The sequence below is a fragment of the Balaenoptera physalus genome (assembly GCF_965194825.1).
Source record: "Balaenoptera physalus genome assembly, chromosome: 1".
Lineage (NCBI taxonomy): Eukaryota > Metazoa > Chordata > Mammalia > Artiodactyla > Balaenopteridae > Balaenoptera > Balaenoptera physalus.
The window spans coordinates 81,294,709-81,309,925 of NC_138882.1; the positions used below are offsets into that span (position 1 = coordinate 81,294,709).

General features: G+C 48.1%; 1 protein-coding gene across 4 annotated transcripts; it reads left to right on the plus strand.

Annotated features, from left to right (window-relative positions):
- The first annotated feature begins 1,560 nt into the window (after positions 1 to 1,560).
- On the plus strand, positions 1,561 to 13,231 carry LOC309644752 (uncharacterized protein). Of its 4 annotated transcripts, XM_082428761.1 has the most exons (4): positions 1,561 to 6,902; positions 10,889 to 11,043; positions 12,142 to 12,309; positions 12,406 to 13,231. In XM_082428761.1, the coding sequence occupies exons 1-4, from the start codon at positions 6,750 to 6,752 to the stop codon at positions 12,452 to 12,454; spliced, it is 525 nt and encodes a 174-aa protein (XP_082284887.1). In that variant the 5' UTR covers positions 1,561 to 6,749; the 3' UTR covers positions 12,455 to 13,231. The 4 variants fall into 4 exon arrangements, 1 of the variants encoding a protein (XP_082284887.1); XR_014254592.1 differs by having other exon boundaries at positions 1,561 to 7,034; positions 10,889 to 11,116; positions 12,142 to 13,231; XR_014254593.1 differs by having other exon boundaries at positions 1,561 to 7,034; positions 10,889 to 11,040; positions 12,142 to 13,231.
- The last annotated feature ends 1,986 nt before the right edge of the window (positions 13,232 to 15,217 follow it).

Genomic DNA, 15,217 nt, shown 5'->3' on the forward strand with positions numbered 1-15,217 from the left:
TGTTTCCCTCACCTCCCCTGACTCCAAAGAGAAGAGCTAAGTTCCCAGACTCCACCGCTCGTCTTACACTCAGAGAGGCTGAGTGACTTGCTGGAAGACACACAGCCAGCAAACGGCAGAAGGAGAGTTCGGCCTCGGCTGCAGGGTTTTCCTTTCCTCCCTCACACCACCCTAGGACGCCTGCTTTGGCCTTGGCCCCGGGCGGGCGGGGTGAGACCCCAGGCAGCAGACGCTCTGGCAGGTGGGACCCGCAGGCCGCCTGGGGCAGGGGCGGGCGAGGGAAGGGGCCGGGGGCGCAGGCTGCAGCCTCCGGGAGGAGATGCCTTCAGAACTTCAGCGTCTCCAGGGGCAGCGGCCAGGACGCAGCCTCCCCCCACTTCATTAACTGGAAAATAAACTGGAGCCACAAAAGCCTGGGGGAAGGAGAGGGCGCGGGCCCAGCTGCCGCAGGGCCGAGGGGCGGAGGTGGCAGGAGGAGACCCCGCCAGCTGAGGCCGCAGTCATTCCCTGGCTGCCCATCCCCCACCTGCAGCCCCCTCCCCAGCCTGGGAGCCGGCCCCTTCTGCTGCCGATTGCACCGGGGAGCCCTGGGAACCAGAGACTTCCCCGGAGCCGAGGGAATGTGCCCCTCAGAATCACCCCTCCAAGCTCCGAGGGCACAATGGGCCGTCAGATGGTGGGGAGGGGCGGGCACGGCTCTACATAGGCCCCTCCTAAGAGCCAAACCTTCTGCTGCCGGAGCAGAACAGAGGGACATTGAGAGTGTGGCCCTGGGGAAGGGCTGGCTCTGGGGAAAATGGGATTTTAAGAGAGAGAAATGAAAGACTTACTGCCTGCTGCTCCCTGCCCTCCACCCCCCAGACACACACACGTTTCTCCTTCCTCTCTTCGATGCTCTCCCTGTCTTCCTTTTCTCCCAGGATCCCCCAAAGCTGTGACTCCCTCAGTATCACCGCCCCCCCATCTCATCCCTGCTTCTCTCCTGAGCTCACCCCTTTCTTTTTTTTTTTTTAATTAATTTATTTATTTTTGGCTGTGTTGGGTCTTCGTTTCTGTGCGAGGGCTTTCTCTAGTTGCGGCGAGCGGGGGCCGCTCTTCATCGCGGTGCGCGTGCCTCTCACTGTTGCAGCCTCTCTTGTGGCGGAGCACAGGCTCCAGACGCGCAGGCTCAGTAGTTGTGGCTCACGGGCCCAATTGCTCCGCGGCATGTGGGATCTTCCCAGTCCAGGGCTCGAACCCGTGTCCCCTGCATTGGCAGGCAGATTCTCAACCACTGCGCCACCAGGGAAGCCCCAGTTGATTATTTTGAGGTAAAGGCAGTTGAGATCCTGCAATCTCAAGATAAACTTCTGCCCCTCCCTTAACTACCTAGAAGGATTTAAATTGGGGGTCTTTCCCAGAATGAGAATTATTACCAGAGAAAAATTTTATCTGAGTAAGCCAGTTGCATGGTGGAGCAAACTAATTACCCAATATTTGATTCCCCTCTTATTGTCCATGTGAATTATCCTCTTGTACTTGGAAGCCACTAAGCCATTCCTTAGCTCAGGATGGCATATATACCTCATTTTACCTTTCTGTTTTTGAACTTCTTATGTATGTGGTGTTTCTGTATGTATGAAATTAAATTCGATTTTCTCCCGTTTAAAAAAAAAAAAAAGGAATGTATTGAGGACTCTCGTTTTTACCATCTTCATTCACCCTGCTCCAACCCCATTCCACCTCTTATAGGGAACTGGATTAATTTGCTTTTGCTTTATCTTCCCAGCGCCTCCAGGAGCCCATACAAATGAATGTGTTTATAGTCCTCCTTTCTTAGACAAAAGGTGGTATGTTCATTGTTCTAGCCCTTGCTTTTTTCACTTAACAATATATATCCAGGAGATTTTCCCCATAGCTCTACACATGGCTTGTTTTTTTACTTTAACAGCTTCATAGTATTTCATTATATGGATGTAACATGATTTATTTATCAAAGCCCCTAAAGAGGGACCCTTGGGTCGTTTCCAATGCCTGTTCTCTTGAGAGGAGAGCCTTGAAAACCTTAACCAATTAAGGTTTCCTAATACCTGAGAAATGCAAGGGCCTGGAGGGAAGGCAGGAGGGTGGGCAGAAAGGATCCACAGGTAGCAGGAAATGTGGTCTCTGGCCTTGGGGATGTTTCAAACTAGTGGGAGAGCTGTAGCCATTCTTCTCTGTGGAGTCTTCTTCATGAAAAAGACCCTACAGAAGCTCACACTGGATGCATTTCTTTGATACTTTGCTGATTCAAGATCTCTTAGATTAGTGATGTCCTTGAGAAAGGGGCTAAGATTAGAAGTAAACCTTATAGGTCAAATGTTTTTTCCTCTCTGTATTAGTTATCTATTGCTGTGTAACCAAATACCATAAATTTAGCAGTTTTAAACAACACACATTTATTTGCTCACAGTTCTGTAAGTCAGAAGTCTGGGCAGAAAGAAAGGCATGAAGCTGGAATAGGGTAATGGGGTTGGGGGTGGAATTACTAGCCCAGTGGGTCTAAAGCCCAGGATATAGGGAGAGCATCCTGGAAGTCTGTAGAGCTGTGGTATGGAGACTGTGAAGGGGTTCTCTGCTCTGTTCCTTGTAGTTGTGGGACTGAGGCCCTCATCTCCTAGAAGCCAACCCTCTCTATAGGTGCTCACACTATGAATGTTTGCTTTTTTAAGGCCAGCAGAAGACTGTTTCTGTTGCTTTGAGTCTCTTCCTTCAGTGAGGGCCCAGCTCCTCTATTAAGGGTTTTCATCTGATTAAGCAGGCTCACTCAGGATAATCTCCCTTTTAATTAACTCAAAATCAACTGATTGGGGACCTTAATTACATCTGCAAAATCCCTGCACCAAGTTTGTGCCTGACCTGCCCTCATCACTGCCAAATAGACTCCTACCTGGTACCAGCCAAGTTTCTTCTCCAGGCACCCTTCCAGCACACAGGGCAGGCGCCCAGGTCCCATCTCTTCCCTCCTTGGAATAAATGTCTCAGAATACCATCACCTTGTCAGACCTACATTTTTTGGTTGTGTTGGGTCTTCGTTGCTGTGCAAGGGCTTTCTCTAGTTGCAGTGAGCGGGGTCTACTCTTCGTTGCGGTGCACGTGCTTCTCACTGCGGTGGCTTCTCTTCTTGCGGCGCGCTCGGGCTCTAGGGCATGCAGGCTTAAGTAGTTGTGGCTCACGGGCTCTAGAGCACAGTCTCAGTAGTTGTGGCACAGGGGCTTAGTTGCTCCGCGGCATGTGGGATCTTCCCGGACCAGGGATCAAACCCGTGTCCCCTGCATTGGCAGGCGGATTCTTAACCACTGTGCCACCAAGGAAGTCCCCAGACACATACTATACTATTTCCTATGGGGTCAGGTCCAGCATTTACAGCCTCCGTGACCAGCACTACTGAGCCTCCCAGTCCTATTTCCTAGTCATCCCTTCCAGCAGAGGCTCTGGACTCACTTGCCTGCTTATTACTCTTCCACCCCACCACCATCAACTTATTCCAGCTTCCATGCCTTTGTTTGTCCTGACTACACTGCCTGGAATGCCTTTTTCATTTCTCTCCACTGATTCTGCTCTCTTCCCTTGTTTATATTTTCATTTAGCAATTATTTTTTGAGAGACCTCTGGGTGTTCTGGAGATGCAGAGGTGCAAGGCACTTTCCAGGTCCTCAAGATCTTTGCAGACTGGAGGAACAGATGAGCAAGCAATAACAAAGCACTGTGTTAAGTGCCGAGCTAGAGGTAGACGTTGGCAAAGGGCACAGTGGGATAACAGAGGGGAGTACAAAACCCAACGTGGGGGTCAGGGAAGGCTTCCTGGAGGAGGTGGTTCTTGAGCCATGTCTTGAAGATTGACTAGATATGAGATGGGTGAATAGAGGAGTTGGGTGGGCTTTATCTGGAGAGAAGAGCATGTTCAGACCTAGGTCTATGAGCAAGAGGAATCTTGAGAAAGGCAGAATGCAAGGTGTGAGGACAGCCTTGGCAGGAGCTGAGATTGGAGAAGATTTCCCAGCACCACAGAAGTCATTAGAGGTGTTTGGATTTTATCTTGAAGGCAAAGGGGAGTTTAAAGGCTAGAATCAGGGGAGTGATCTGTGTTGTAGTAAGGATATTAAACAGCAGACTTGTGGCTAGAGAGCTCACTGGCTGCAGTGGGCAGAGGTCAGGCTGTAGATAGGAATGGTTAGGATGAGATGGCAACAGCCCAGGCTCCAAGTTCTACCTCCCCCAGGAAGCCTTCCTGGGGAACTCACACTGGCCTCTCCCTTCCCAGAATAATGATTGTGTCTAGAAGCAGCAGCAGTTGTACTAGAAGCAATAGCAATTTAAATAACGACAAGCTCATTCTTGTAAATGATAGCCCTGTGAAGTAGGCAGGAGAGTTATTAGTATTTCTATTTTACAGATGAGGAAAACAAGGAAACTTACCCATAGCATAGAAGCAGCAGTGATGGACCATGAACCCAGATTATCAGAATCCCAATGACATGTTATTGCCACTATAGCAAACTGCCTCTTGGCTTGCTTTGCATTTAAAGCCTTTTCTTAGTATTCAGTCTGTTGTTTAATAAATATATACATTATGTCTGCTGACTTGCACACAGTGCCTGGCTCAGTGGCTGCCCTCAATCAAATGTGAGTTAATGAAGAATATGGTGGTTCTTGAGGGATCCTATGATATAGTTTCTCCAATTCTAATGAATGAAATGATGGCACATTCATTCTGTCTTCATACCCTCTCCCAGCACCTAGTTCAGTGCAGGGTGAAAAACAGACATTAGTAAATTTGTGTGGAATTTAAATGGCTGATGAGGAACATCAGCCATTTAAAAGAGAAGTCAGGACTGTATGTAGCAATTCTGGAAGGGAGGAGGGGTTGGGAGCCAGGCTGGGCCTATGGGGATTGGCTAGTGGGACAGAGAGCCACCCACCAAAGGTCCCCCAGCCTGAGCAGCCTTGGCAGCCAAGTTGAGTCTAAGTAGCACTTTTCTGTTAAGTGCTCTGTGAGGAGGTGTATTGTGTCTCTATTTAAAATTAATTTTTCAGAATTGGAAGCTCTATTCTGAAAGGCAGTGCTCCCTGGGTAGCTTCTGGCAGGATTGGAAAGCCATAACTTTGTAGAGAAACACAATAAACCAGAAATTTCCTCCCAGGTGAGCAAGAAGCTGCCTCTTTCCTTTGGAAGAGAGCATTTTCCAGAACTTTACTCGTCAAGTAGCTAGTTTGCAAGTCATTGCTTCTATTTGTAAGTGAACTACATTCCAGTCGACTGTCTGTTCTCCTCTCTGATAGATGGAATAGAGGCATAGGCAATCCACACAAATAGGAGAACAAAAACGTAATTTCTCTTTGGCTTGGGGCTATGTTTCTGTATTTACATGTGAATAGAGTGACATCTGATGCTTTGAAAATGTGCAGTGCTTGCTGCCAATGGAGAAACACCACTGTCACTGTATAGTGGATTTTGGAGGACTTGTTCAGGTCCTCAAATGCTTGTCTAGAGGCTAGGGTTACAAAGGTTCATTCATTCATTCATCCAATATTTATTGAGTGCCTACTATGTGCTAAGTATTGCACTAGGCATTAGAGAAACAGCAGAAATTAAAGCAAACCAACCAACCAAATAAAAACTTCTGCCTTTATGGAGGGGAAATAGACAATATTATAAATAAGTTTATAATTATAAACATAATTATAAGTTTATATAATATAAGACAATACTATAAATAAGATAGATAGATAATTAGATATAACTAAGGGGATAAATAAAGCAAAAAGAGGGAATAGAAAATGTTAGGAGAGGGTTGCCAGGGAAAGGTTCATCGAAAAGGTGACATATAATGAAGAACTGTAGGAGGTGAGGGAGTTAGACACGCAGAAATCTGGGGAGAGCATTCCAGGGAGGGCACAGCAAATGCAAAGGCCATAAGGTGGGAGCACATCTAATGTGTCTGAGAAACAGCGAAGAGAGGAGAGTGTAACTTGAGCACAGAGGGTGAGGAGAACAATAAAGGGACAGAAAGGGAGAGGTCAGAAAGGCCTTAGAGATCATTGCAAAGACTCTGACTTCTAATATCGGTATGATGTGCTGTGCTGCCAGTGGAAGGTTTAGAGCAGAGGAATGATAATGATACAGCCTGACATGTTTTCACAGGAACGTTTTGGCAGCCATGGGAAACAGGCAGAAGCAGACAGGCTGGGTTGGGGGTGAGGGGGTGGGGAGACATGGCTCAACATCACATAAGAGTGACTTGGACCAGGGTGAGAGCTGCGAGAGGGGTGAGAAGGGGATGGAGTCTGGTTTTGCTTTGAAGGTGGAATGGATGTGATTCATTGACAGATTAGATGTGAGGTGTGAGAGAAACGGCAGAGTCAAGAATGATTCTCAGGATCTGAGCGGCTGCGAGGAGGAGCCACGGTCATTTCCTGAGACAGGGAAGAACGCAGAAGGTGTAGGTCTTGGTGGGAGAGGGTGGAGGGCACAAGGGACAATCAGGAGCTTGGTGTTAAATATGCTAAGTTTGAGGTGTGCATCAGACACCCAAGTGGAGCTAGCCAGTAAATAGTTAGGTAATGGAATCTAGAATTCAGAAGAGAATATTCTGAGCAGGAGATATAAATTTGGAAGTTGTTAGCATATAGATGGTATTTAAAGCCACGAGACAGGATGAGATCACCTAAGATGTGAGTGTAGATAAGAAAAGAGAAGAGATCCAAGGATAGAACTTGGGGACACTCCAATGTTTAGAGGTCAGGGAGATGAGAGGGAACCAGCAAAGGAGACTTGGAAGGAAAGTGAAGAGAAACACAGGGAACTGTGTGTGGTGTCCTGGAAGCAAGGGAAGAGGGAATTTCTAGCAGGAACGAGTGGTCAGCTGTGTCAAAGGCTGCTGGTAGGTCAAGATAACAATGAAAATAAGGAAGTCCTGGGTGACCTTGACATAAACCTTCTTGGTGGAGTGATGAGGGCTGAGGCCTGGCTGAAGTGGGTTCCAGAAAGAATGTGAGGAGAGACGTTAGAAACAGTGAGTACAGACAACTGTTTGAGAAGTTATGTTGTAAAGAGAAGTGAAAATACGGTGGTATCTGGAGGGGGGAGTAGGGTCGAGCTTTTTCCTTCGGTTTGGAGAAATAAAGGTGAATATGGTAGAGTCTGTCCTCAAGTTCCTTTCATTCTAAAAGGAAAGAGACACATCAGCAGAAGTCATCACATAGAGATACTCACCTGGTTCCAAAGCAATACACTCTAGAAAAATCTAAAAACTCTAACCTAATTTAGGGGAGAAAAGATACTTTGAAAAGAAGTCCTACACCAGGACTTAAAAGATAAGTGATCTTTATCCAGGGGAAGAAAGAAGGAAATGATATTTTAGATAAAAGGAAGAATGTAAGTCAAATCATGGAAGCCTGAAGCAGCTTGTTGGGTGTGGGGATCACAAAGAGGTCAGCATTTCTGTTCTAGAAGTCGACTGCATGGGTGTGACTCCCAAACTCTGCAAGATATGTGACCTTGGGCAAATTACTAACCTACTCTGTGAATCTGTTTCCTTACCCATAAAGTGGGGATACAGTAGTATCTGCCTCGTAGGGTTGTCATGAGGATGAAATAAACAATACATGTGAAATGCTTATAACAGTGTCTGGTACATAGTAGATACTCCATAAATACTAGCTCTTCCAATTACTGGGTGCAGACAATGATACAGGGATTGATAGGATGTAAGATTGAAGACATCGCTAGCCATAGCAACTCCCATAGAGGGACTTGTATGTCATACTAAGAGTTTTGACTTCATTCGGGGGATGGGAGCTGTTGAAGGGTTTTAGGCTGAGGAACAACACAATCTGATGAGTGTTTTAAGAGGTTCACTGTGGCCGCCTACGGAGGATGGTTGTAAGGGGAATCGCAAAATCCTGGAGGCAGGATTCCAAAGACCTGATTGTGTGTCCTGGCTCATCACACTCATCAATGTGTGAGCCAGTTCTTTCCTTGAGCCTCGTTTTGTTGGGAAGCAGGGTTTACAAAACGCAAGCAAAGGGCTGCTGTGAGGAGTAAATTATATCATAGAATGAAAGTGTCTAACCCAGTTCATGAAACATAGTAGATATGCAACAAATATTTGTTTTTTTAATCAATTAATTAACTAATTAATTTTTGGTTGCATTGGGTCTTTGCTGCTGCGCATGGGCTTTTCCCTAGTTACTGCGAGCGGAGGCTAGTCTTCGTTGTGGTGCACGGGCTTCTCATTGCAGAGGCTTCTCTTGTTGCGGAGCACGGGCTCTAGGTGCGCGGGCTTCAGTAGTTGTGGTGTGCGGGCTCAGTAGTTGTGGCTCGCGGGCTCTAGAGCACAGGCTCAGTAGTTGTGGTGCCTGGGCTTAGTTGCTCCGCAGCATGTGGGATCTTCCCGAACTAGGGCTCGAACCCGTGTCCCCTGCATTGGCAGGCGGATTCTTAACCACTGCGCCACCAGGGAAGTCCTAAATATTTGTTTTGATTTTATTATGAGAAGCATTACATGTGAGGAGCAAAAATTTGTCAGTTTCCCCATCTTTTTTTTTCTTTTTTGGCCGCACCACGCAGCATGTGGGATCTTAATTCCCTGACCAGGGATCGAACCCTCGTCCCCTCCATTGGAAGCGCGGAGTCTTATCTTAACCACCGGACCGCCAGGGAAGCCCCAGTTTCCCCATCTTTATGCCCCATCCCACCAGGCCCAGATCTCCCTGGCTTCTGGAAACGAGAGGGGGCCCCCGACCTACGCAGCATCATTCTCGCTCTCTCCTGTCCCGCTTTTCTCACCTCTGTAGCTGTCTGGTCCCCTCCGCTCAGTGGTCAGACCCTGATAGCCCTAATGTGCCTGCCTTCTCCAAGGCCAGGACCATGTCCACAGGGCTGGAAAGTGAGTAAGGAAAGCTTCTGAGGTCACAGCCTTTCCTTTACCATCTGCTTGTTATCACAGGGCTCTTGTTCTTCCACTGACCCTTGACACCTGTAACACCTTTTGCTTTAAGTCATTTCCCAACACCCACGTGTCATTCTCCCCAGTAGCCGGCACATGTCCAGGAGGCCCGGACAGCACCGTAGAGATGTCTGAGGCCCCACCTCTCCCAGCACAGCACCCCGCTCAGGGTAGGGACTTGGTGTGGAATGAACTGAATAAAGAGTTGACTGATGTTCCAGCGGCACCGATAGCCTGCCAGGCTGTGAGTAAGTGTGAATTGGTTGGATTATGAAAGATGGGAAATCACGTCTTCAGTTTTAGAGTGGAAATAAAACCTCGCGGGCGCCCCAGGCTTACTTACACAGAGTGGGCAGGGCTATGACCTGTGGGCCCAGAATGGTATCTTTGATAAGCTAAACAACAGGCAGCTCATTAAGCCTTGTGGTCCCCATGAAAGCTGAAGAAGGCATGGAGCCTTGATGGTCAACGACAGTTCAGGGCCCTCCTCCCAGCAGTGGGTTTGTGTCTCTACCAGTCAGCTTGAAACACTCAGAGCTAAACAAGCTGATTTACAAGATCTTTTCCTCCTGTTCCGTGGCACACGTTTTAGGCTGCTGTGAGAGCCATGGGAACAGATGTGTCTCTGGCCTCTGGGAAGGCAGAGGAAGCCCATGCCACATCTGATGCTCCTCGTCTTCTTCCCAGGCCACTGGGAACTTAGGCCTGAGTCATGCAGGACCAGTGCAGGGAGGTGGGCCAGCGAGCGGCAAGGCTTGAGGGTGATGACAGTTGGAAGGGAGAATCAAAGGCCTGGGAATGGAAGGGGAATTCAAGAGATCATCTGGGGACTTCCCTGGTGGCACAGTGGTTAAGAATCCGCCTGCCAATGCAGGGGACACGGGTTCGAGCCCTGGTCTGGGAAGATCCCACATGCCGCGGAGCAGCTAAGCCCGTGCGCCACAACTACTGAGCCTGCGCTCTAGAGCCCGCAAGCCACAACTACTGAGCCACGTGCCACAACTACTGAAGCCCACGCTCCTAGAGCCCGTGCTCCACGGCAGTAGAAGCCACTGCAATGAGAACCCTGCACACCGCAACGAAGAGTAGCCCCTGCTCGCCACAACTAGAGGAAGCCTGTGCGCAGCAACGAAGACCCAACACAGCCAAAAATAAAATAAATTAATAAATTTATTTAAAAAAAAAAAAAAAAAAAAAGAGATCATCTGGCCCAGCTCTCAGGGTCTTTAGATGATATTGTTGCTCTGGATTTGCAGTGAAGTATGTACCTGAGGCCTGGCGTGGGTGAGTGACCTGTACGAGGCAAATGCTTAGCATGTGTGCAAAGAGGATGGAAGATGGTGGCTCAGCTGCTCAGGCCTGCTGCCCTGCCGTCACTGCCATCTGCTTCTGATTGAAGATGGTGTTGGTGGTGATGGAGAGCAGATGCTGGGAGGATGGTTCACCCAAGAATAAGTTCACCAGTGAAAGTCAGTGTGCATATATGTGTTTGTGCATGTGTGTTTGTGGGTGTGACCCATTCACTCTTCAATATTCAGCTTCTGCTAGGATACTACTACCACTACTACTACTACTACTACTACTACTACTACTACTACTACTGATAATGGGAACTGTAATAACAATAGCCAACCAAGCTACTGAGCACTTACCACGTGCCAGGCACAGTGCTAAGTGTATAACATGGGTGATTTCACTTAATGCTCTAAAAAATAGTACTTATTATTATTACCCTTATTTCACAGCTGAAGAAATGAAAAGATAAAGAAGTTCAGGAACTTGCTGACAGCTGTATAGCTAATACATTCATAGAGTCAGAATTTGCACTTGGGGTAAGCCTTAGGGCTGTTCACAAATATTTCTCCCTCTCAATCTGTCTCTGTCCCTGTCCCTGTCTCTTTCTCTCTCTCTTTCTCCAGGTTGTCTCCATTGAACTGGAGCCCAACTCTATGACTTCTCTGGCCAGTGAAATGGGAGTAGAAGTGACCCTTCTGGACAGCAGCTCTAGGATCTGGGGTGTGCTTTGCCACATTCTCTTTTTCCTCGGCTACAACAACTGGCAGTGTCCCAGGTGGTGCGGTACCATCAGCCTGGGTCCTGGTGGGAGGATGGTGGCGGGGTGGAGTAGAGCCCTCAGCTGAGCTGCAGTAAGTCTTTGTGGTTGTACGACACTGAGGTTGTAGGACTGTTTGTTATCACAGTGACACAGTGCAGCCCATCTCGATTGGGTTGGAACCAGACCTCTCTAGACAGTGAACACTCTTAAATCCCACACGCAGATGTCTTCCCTGATTTCTCCAGCTGAGTTAGCTACTTCCTCAATGGGCTCGAGTAGCACTCTAGCATGGCTTTGATCACATTGTATGTCCATTCTTGTCTCCATCATTAGACTGAACTTGCAGGGCACATTTCTGTGTTTCTGTTCACTGGCACAGAGCCTGGAACATGGGAGGTGTTAAAAGCATGCTCACTGGGTGAATGTCTGTAGGAAAAGAACCCTGGGCACTGCAGTTACCCTGCACGATGAACCTCCAGGTGGCCAAGAAGGCCAGTCTACCTCTGACCTCACATTCTTGTGAGGTGACACAGGAAGATGTCCTCATCCCTGGGGACTCTGCCAGGTGGCCTGACACCTGGGAATCTACCCAGCTGGCTAGCAGAATTTGTCCCTTCTTGTCCAGACTGCAGCGGTAAATCAGCAGGTGTGAGGAATTTACCCCAGAGAGTGATCCAGCAATGGCACGAATGAGTAATTTACAAAGCCCATTAAGGCAGCACAGAATTACTTATTTATGAGAACTTTTTGACAGATCTGTGGCTTAATCATTTATCCCTCCGAACATTTAGCCAGGGTCACTAGTAAATAATTCACTTATATACACTCTGGAGTGGTTTATGGTACTGTGACTTATGATCTCACACAAGTACACAGCCAGGGGAACTGGAATAGGAAGGCCAGGGAAGGGAAGGGGAGCTGAGGGTCCTCCCCCCAGATCTATGCTGGGCCTTCTGGATCCAGGGGGAAGGTGTGCAGGACCCAACAATTCGCTCTAAGTCAAATTGATGTTACGGGGAGAAGGATGTGTGTCCCTAGTCTAATCTTTGGGGAGACAGTGAAGGGAGAAAATAAATGTGTAGAGACTGGTCTAAAAATGTTAGGTCTTACCTCTAGGTGGAGGCGAGACAAACCCCAGCTTCAGGAGCTCTCCAGGGCCTCATGTGGAAATCTAAATGCCCACCTGACATTCAAGACCCTCCAAGAACTGTCCCCAGTTTGTTCCCAGTCTTATCGTTCCTCCTCTTCTTATCCCTGCACTAGCCATTGGAGCCCCCAAACAAGGTGTGTCTTGTCCTTTCTCTATGCATTTGCTTGCAGCATCCCTCCTGCTTGCATTGCCCTTCTATTCTCTTGTCTAACTGCTACTTTTTTGTTCAGTTTTCAGCTCAAAGCCACCTCCTCCATGAAGTCTTCCCAGGCTACCTGAACTAGGCTTACTGCCTCCGTGAAGTTCTTGAAAGCCTACGACGTGCCAGGCATACATTAAATACATTACACATGTCATTGATTGGCCTGTCTCCCCAGCTCTACTAGGTGTCTCCTTAAACTAGGTGACTCAGCATTAACTGAACATGACCCCTGCTCTAGCTAGCCCAGAGCCTGCCCCCCAGGGAGTTAAAAAATGTGGGCTGTTGTTGATGATGATAATAAAAACAATTGTGATGTTGACTTCCTCAGCCTCCCACCTCTGCTTCCCTTCTCTCTCTCATATCTTCCCCAGTCCCCAAAGACAGTGGAAGCACATGGCCAATCTTTAAGGTTCTTTGAGTTTCTAACTGGCACCATAAGTGGAGAGAGGAGCCCCTGTTGGGATGGAGAGGTGTGCTTGGGTGGAGTTACTGGAAAGGAAGCAAGTGGACGGAGACCCAAGTGCAAATGTCATGCTCTACACTTTTATCGAAGATCCTTTCCAAGCCACACCTATCCCACCCATAACCTTCCAGCAAGACCCTACAGATTCCAAATGTGTTTCCCAGTGTCCTGACCTTGAGGGGGGTTTAGCTGTTTCCCCGAGGTTGAGGCCACCTGAATGAGGTCTCTTCCCTTTGTATCAATACCATCTTGCCTGGATAGACAACAAAGACTTCAGTTTTCCCTATTTGTAGATCTCCAGTGGGAAGAGAAAGGAGATAATTTGCCCTCTCCCACCTTCTGCCTAATGCCTCTTGCCCACCAGCAAATCCTTTCTGAAGTCTAGTCGTAGGCAGTCTTGCTCTGACGTTCAAGAAGAAAATGTAGGATATTAAACATGTCATCTTTCAGGGAGGGAAAGCCTGGACCTGCCTGAGATGAGGTAGGAGAAAAGAAAGGACACCATCATTCTCCTTCCTTCCTTAGGGAATTTTAAACAGGTCTCTAGTCACTGCCTAGAGTGGAAAGAATCATACGGTTTGTTATCTATTTATTTTGATGGATTCCCATAACATCCATGTCAAATAGGTATTCTTGTTAGCTTCTGTTACGGACCGAGCTGTGTTCTCCCCAGATCTGTATGTTGGAACCCTAACTGCCCAACGTGACTGTATTTGGAGATAGGGCCTATAAGGAGGTAAGTAAGGTTAAATGAGTTCGTAAGGATGAGGTCCTAATCAGATAAGACTGGTGTCCTTGTAAGTGCAAGAGACATGAGAGAGATTTTCCTCTCTTTCTCCAGCGAGTCCCCCCACCCCATCCCAGAGGACACATGAGGACAAAGCAAAAAGCCAGGAAAAGAGGTCTCATCAGAAACTAACTCTGAGGGCACCTCAGTCTTGGATTTCCAGCCTTCGGGACAGTGAGAGAATAAATGTCTGCTGTTTCAGCCACGCGGTTTGTGGTATATGGTTATGGCTGCCTGAGGGGACTATGACAGCTTCCTTTTACAGGTTGAGAGAAGTGAAATGGCTTGCCTAAAGTCACCCAAAGGGTCGATGACAGAGTGAGGTCTTGAAATTAGGACTGGGTCCCATTGGATGTACCAGATCCTGCTGACTCCATCCTGTGAGTGAAACTCCGGAGCTGAGGTTCAGCATTGAGCAGTCTCCCTACTGACCCTCCTGCTGTGGGTTCTGGTCACAGCTTCTGCCTCTTCTCTCTGCTCCCTACTCCAAACCCATCCCACACTTCCTGTTGTTCCTGCCGTCTTCTTGTTCGGGACACTTTGGTGTCCCTTAAGCAGGGTCACATCAGATTCTGTGGTGCAGTGCTGCCATCTGCTGGCCGGAGCCACCAGCCCATCCAGCTGCCAGGGCAGTAGTTTTTCTGTTCATTTTTCTTGTGGCAAGAACACTTAACATGAGGTCTACCGTCTTTAAAAAATTTCAAGTGCGCAATACAGTGTTGTTAGCTGTAGGTACTATGTTGTACAGCAGAGCTCTAGAACTTATCTCGTGTAACTGACACTTTCTTTACCACTCTCTGTTTCTCTTACCCCAAGATCCCACCCACCTCTCCCTCTTAATTCCAATCCCTCTAATCTTCTCCTGCAGGCAGGTAACTAACATGATAGGTCCCTGTTCAAAAATGAGAAAAAGAAAAGAAGGCAGACACAGAAAACCATCCTCTTGGGTCTGAGGGGAAAACTGACTGCAAAAGGGAAAGCGCAGTTAATTCCCAAGGGTGAGGTCCCCACACTGTCAAGCAAGCCCCTCCAAGTCCAGGCCAAGGAGCTGGCGGAGACCCGAGGCTGTGGCTGTGGTGCCCCTTGACAGGAGCACTGAAGGCCTCCCTGTGTGTCCTGAGGAGGTAAAGGGGGCAGGTGCTTCTGGAAAGGCTGTAGGAAGAGGCTATCAGGAATCCAACACCACTCCTTTCTTCCAGGAAAGGAGCTGTGTCTTGTTGGCTGGTTTCTCTTCGGCACCTTTCCATAGTGATCTGTATGGTGAGTAATCCCATACTCATTTAACAGACGAGGAAACTGAGGATCAGAGAGTTTATAACCCAGAGATTAGTGCAGATGAATGATATCAAACTGTATAACATAGTGTGAGTGTTGGGCCTGGGTTGTAGTTCAGGGTATCTGAAAGCTCTGACCCCTCCGTCCACGCATGTGAAATGTTGACATCAGTGTTTACGGGGATCCCACGGTCTCTGCTCCACAAAAACCCCAGCCTGAGCATCTCTCTGTGAGGTCACCCAGCGCCTATATGGATAAGAGGGGCATGCTACAGCTGGTTGCTGCTCTCCTGTGTCCCCGAGGCTCAAGAGGGGC

What these genes read in the sequence shown, in the direction of transcription:
- LOC309644752 (XM_082428761.1), top strand. Translation starts at nt 6,750, where the DNA reads ATGTTTAGAGGTCAGGGAGATGAGAGGGAACCAGCAAAGGAGACTTGG. An exon ending in AGCTGTGTCAAAGGCTGCTG is followed by an intron (nt 6,903 to 10,888) that starts GTAGGTCAAGAT and finishes CTCTTTCTCCAG; the next exon opens with GTTGTCTCCATTGAACTGGA. An exon ending in AACTGGCAGTGTCCCAGGTG is followed by an intron (nt 11,044 to 12,141) that starts GTGCGGTACCAT and finishes TCTTACCTCTAG; the next exon opens with GTGGAGGCGAGACAAACCCC.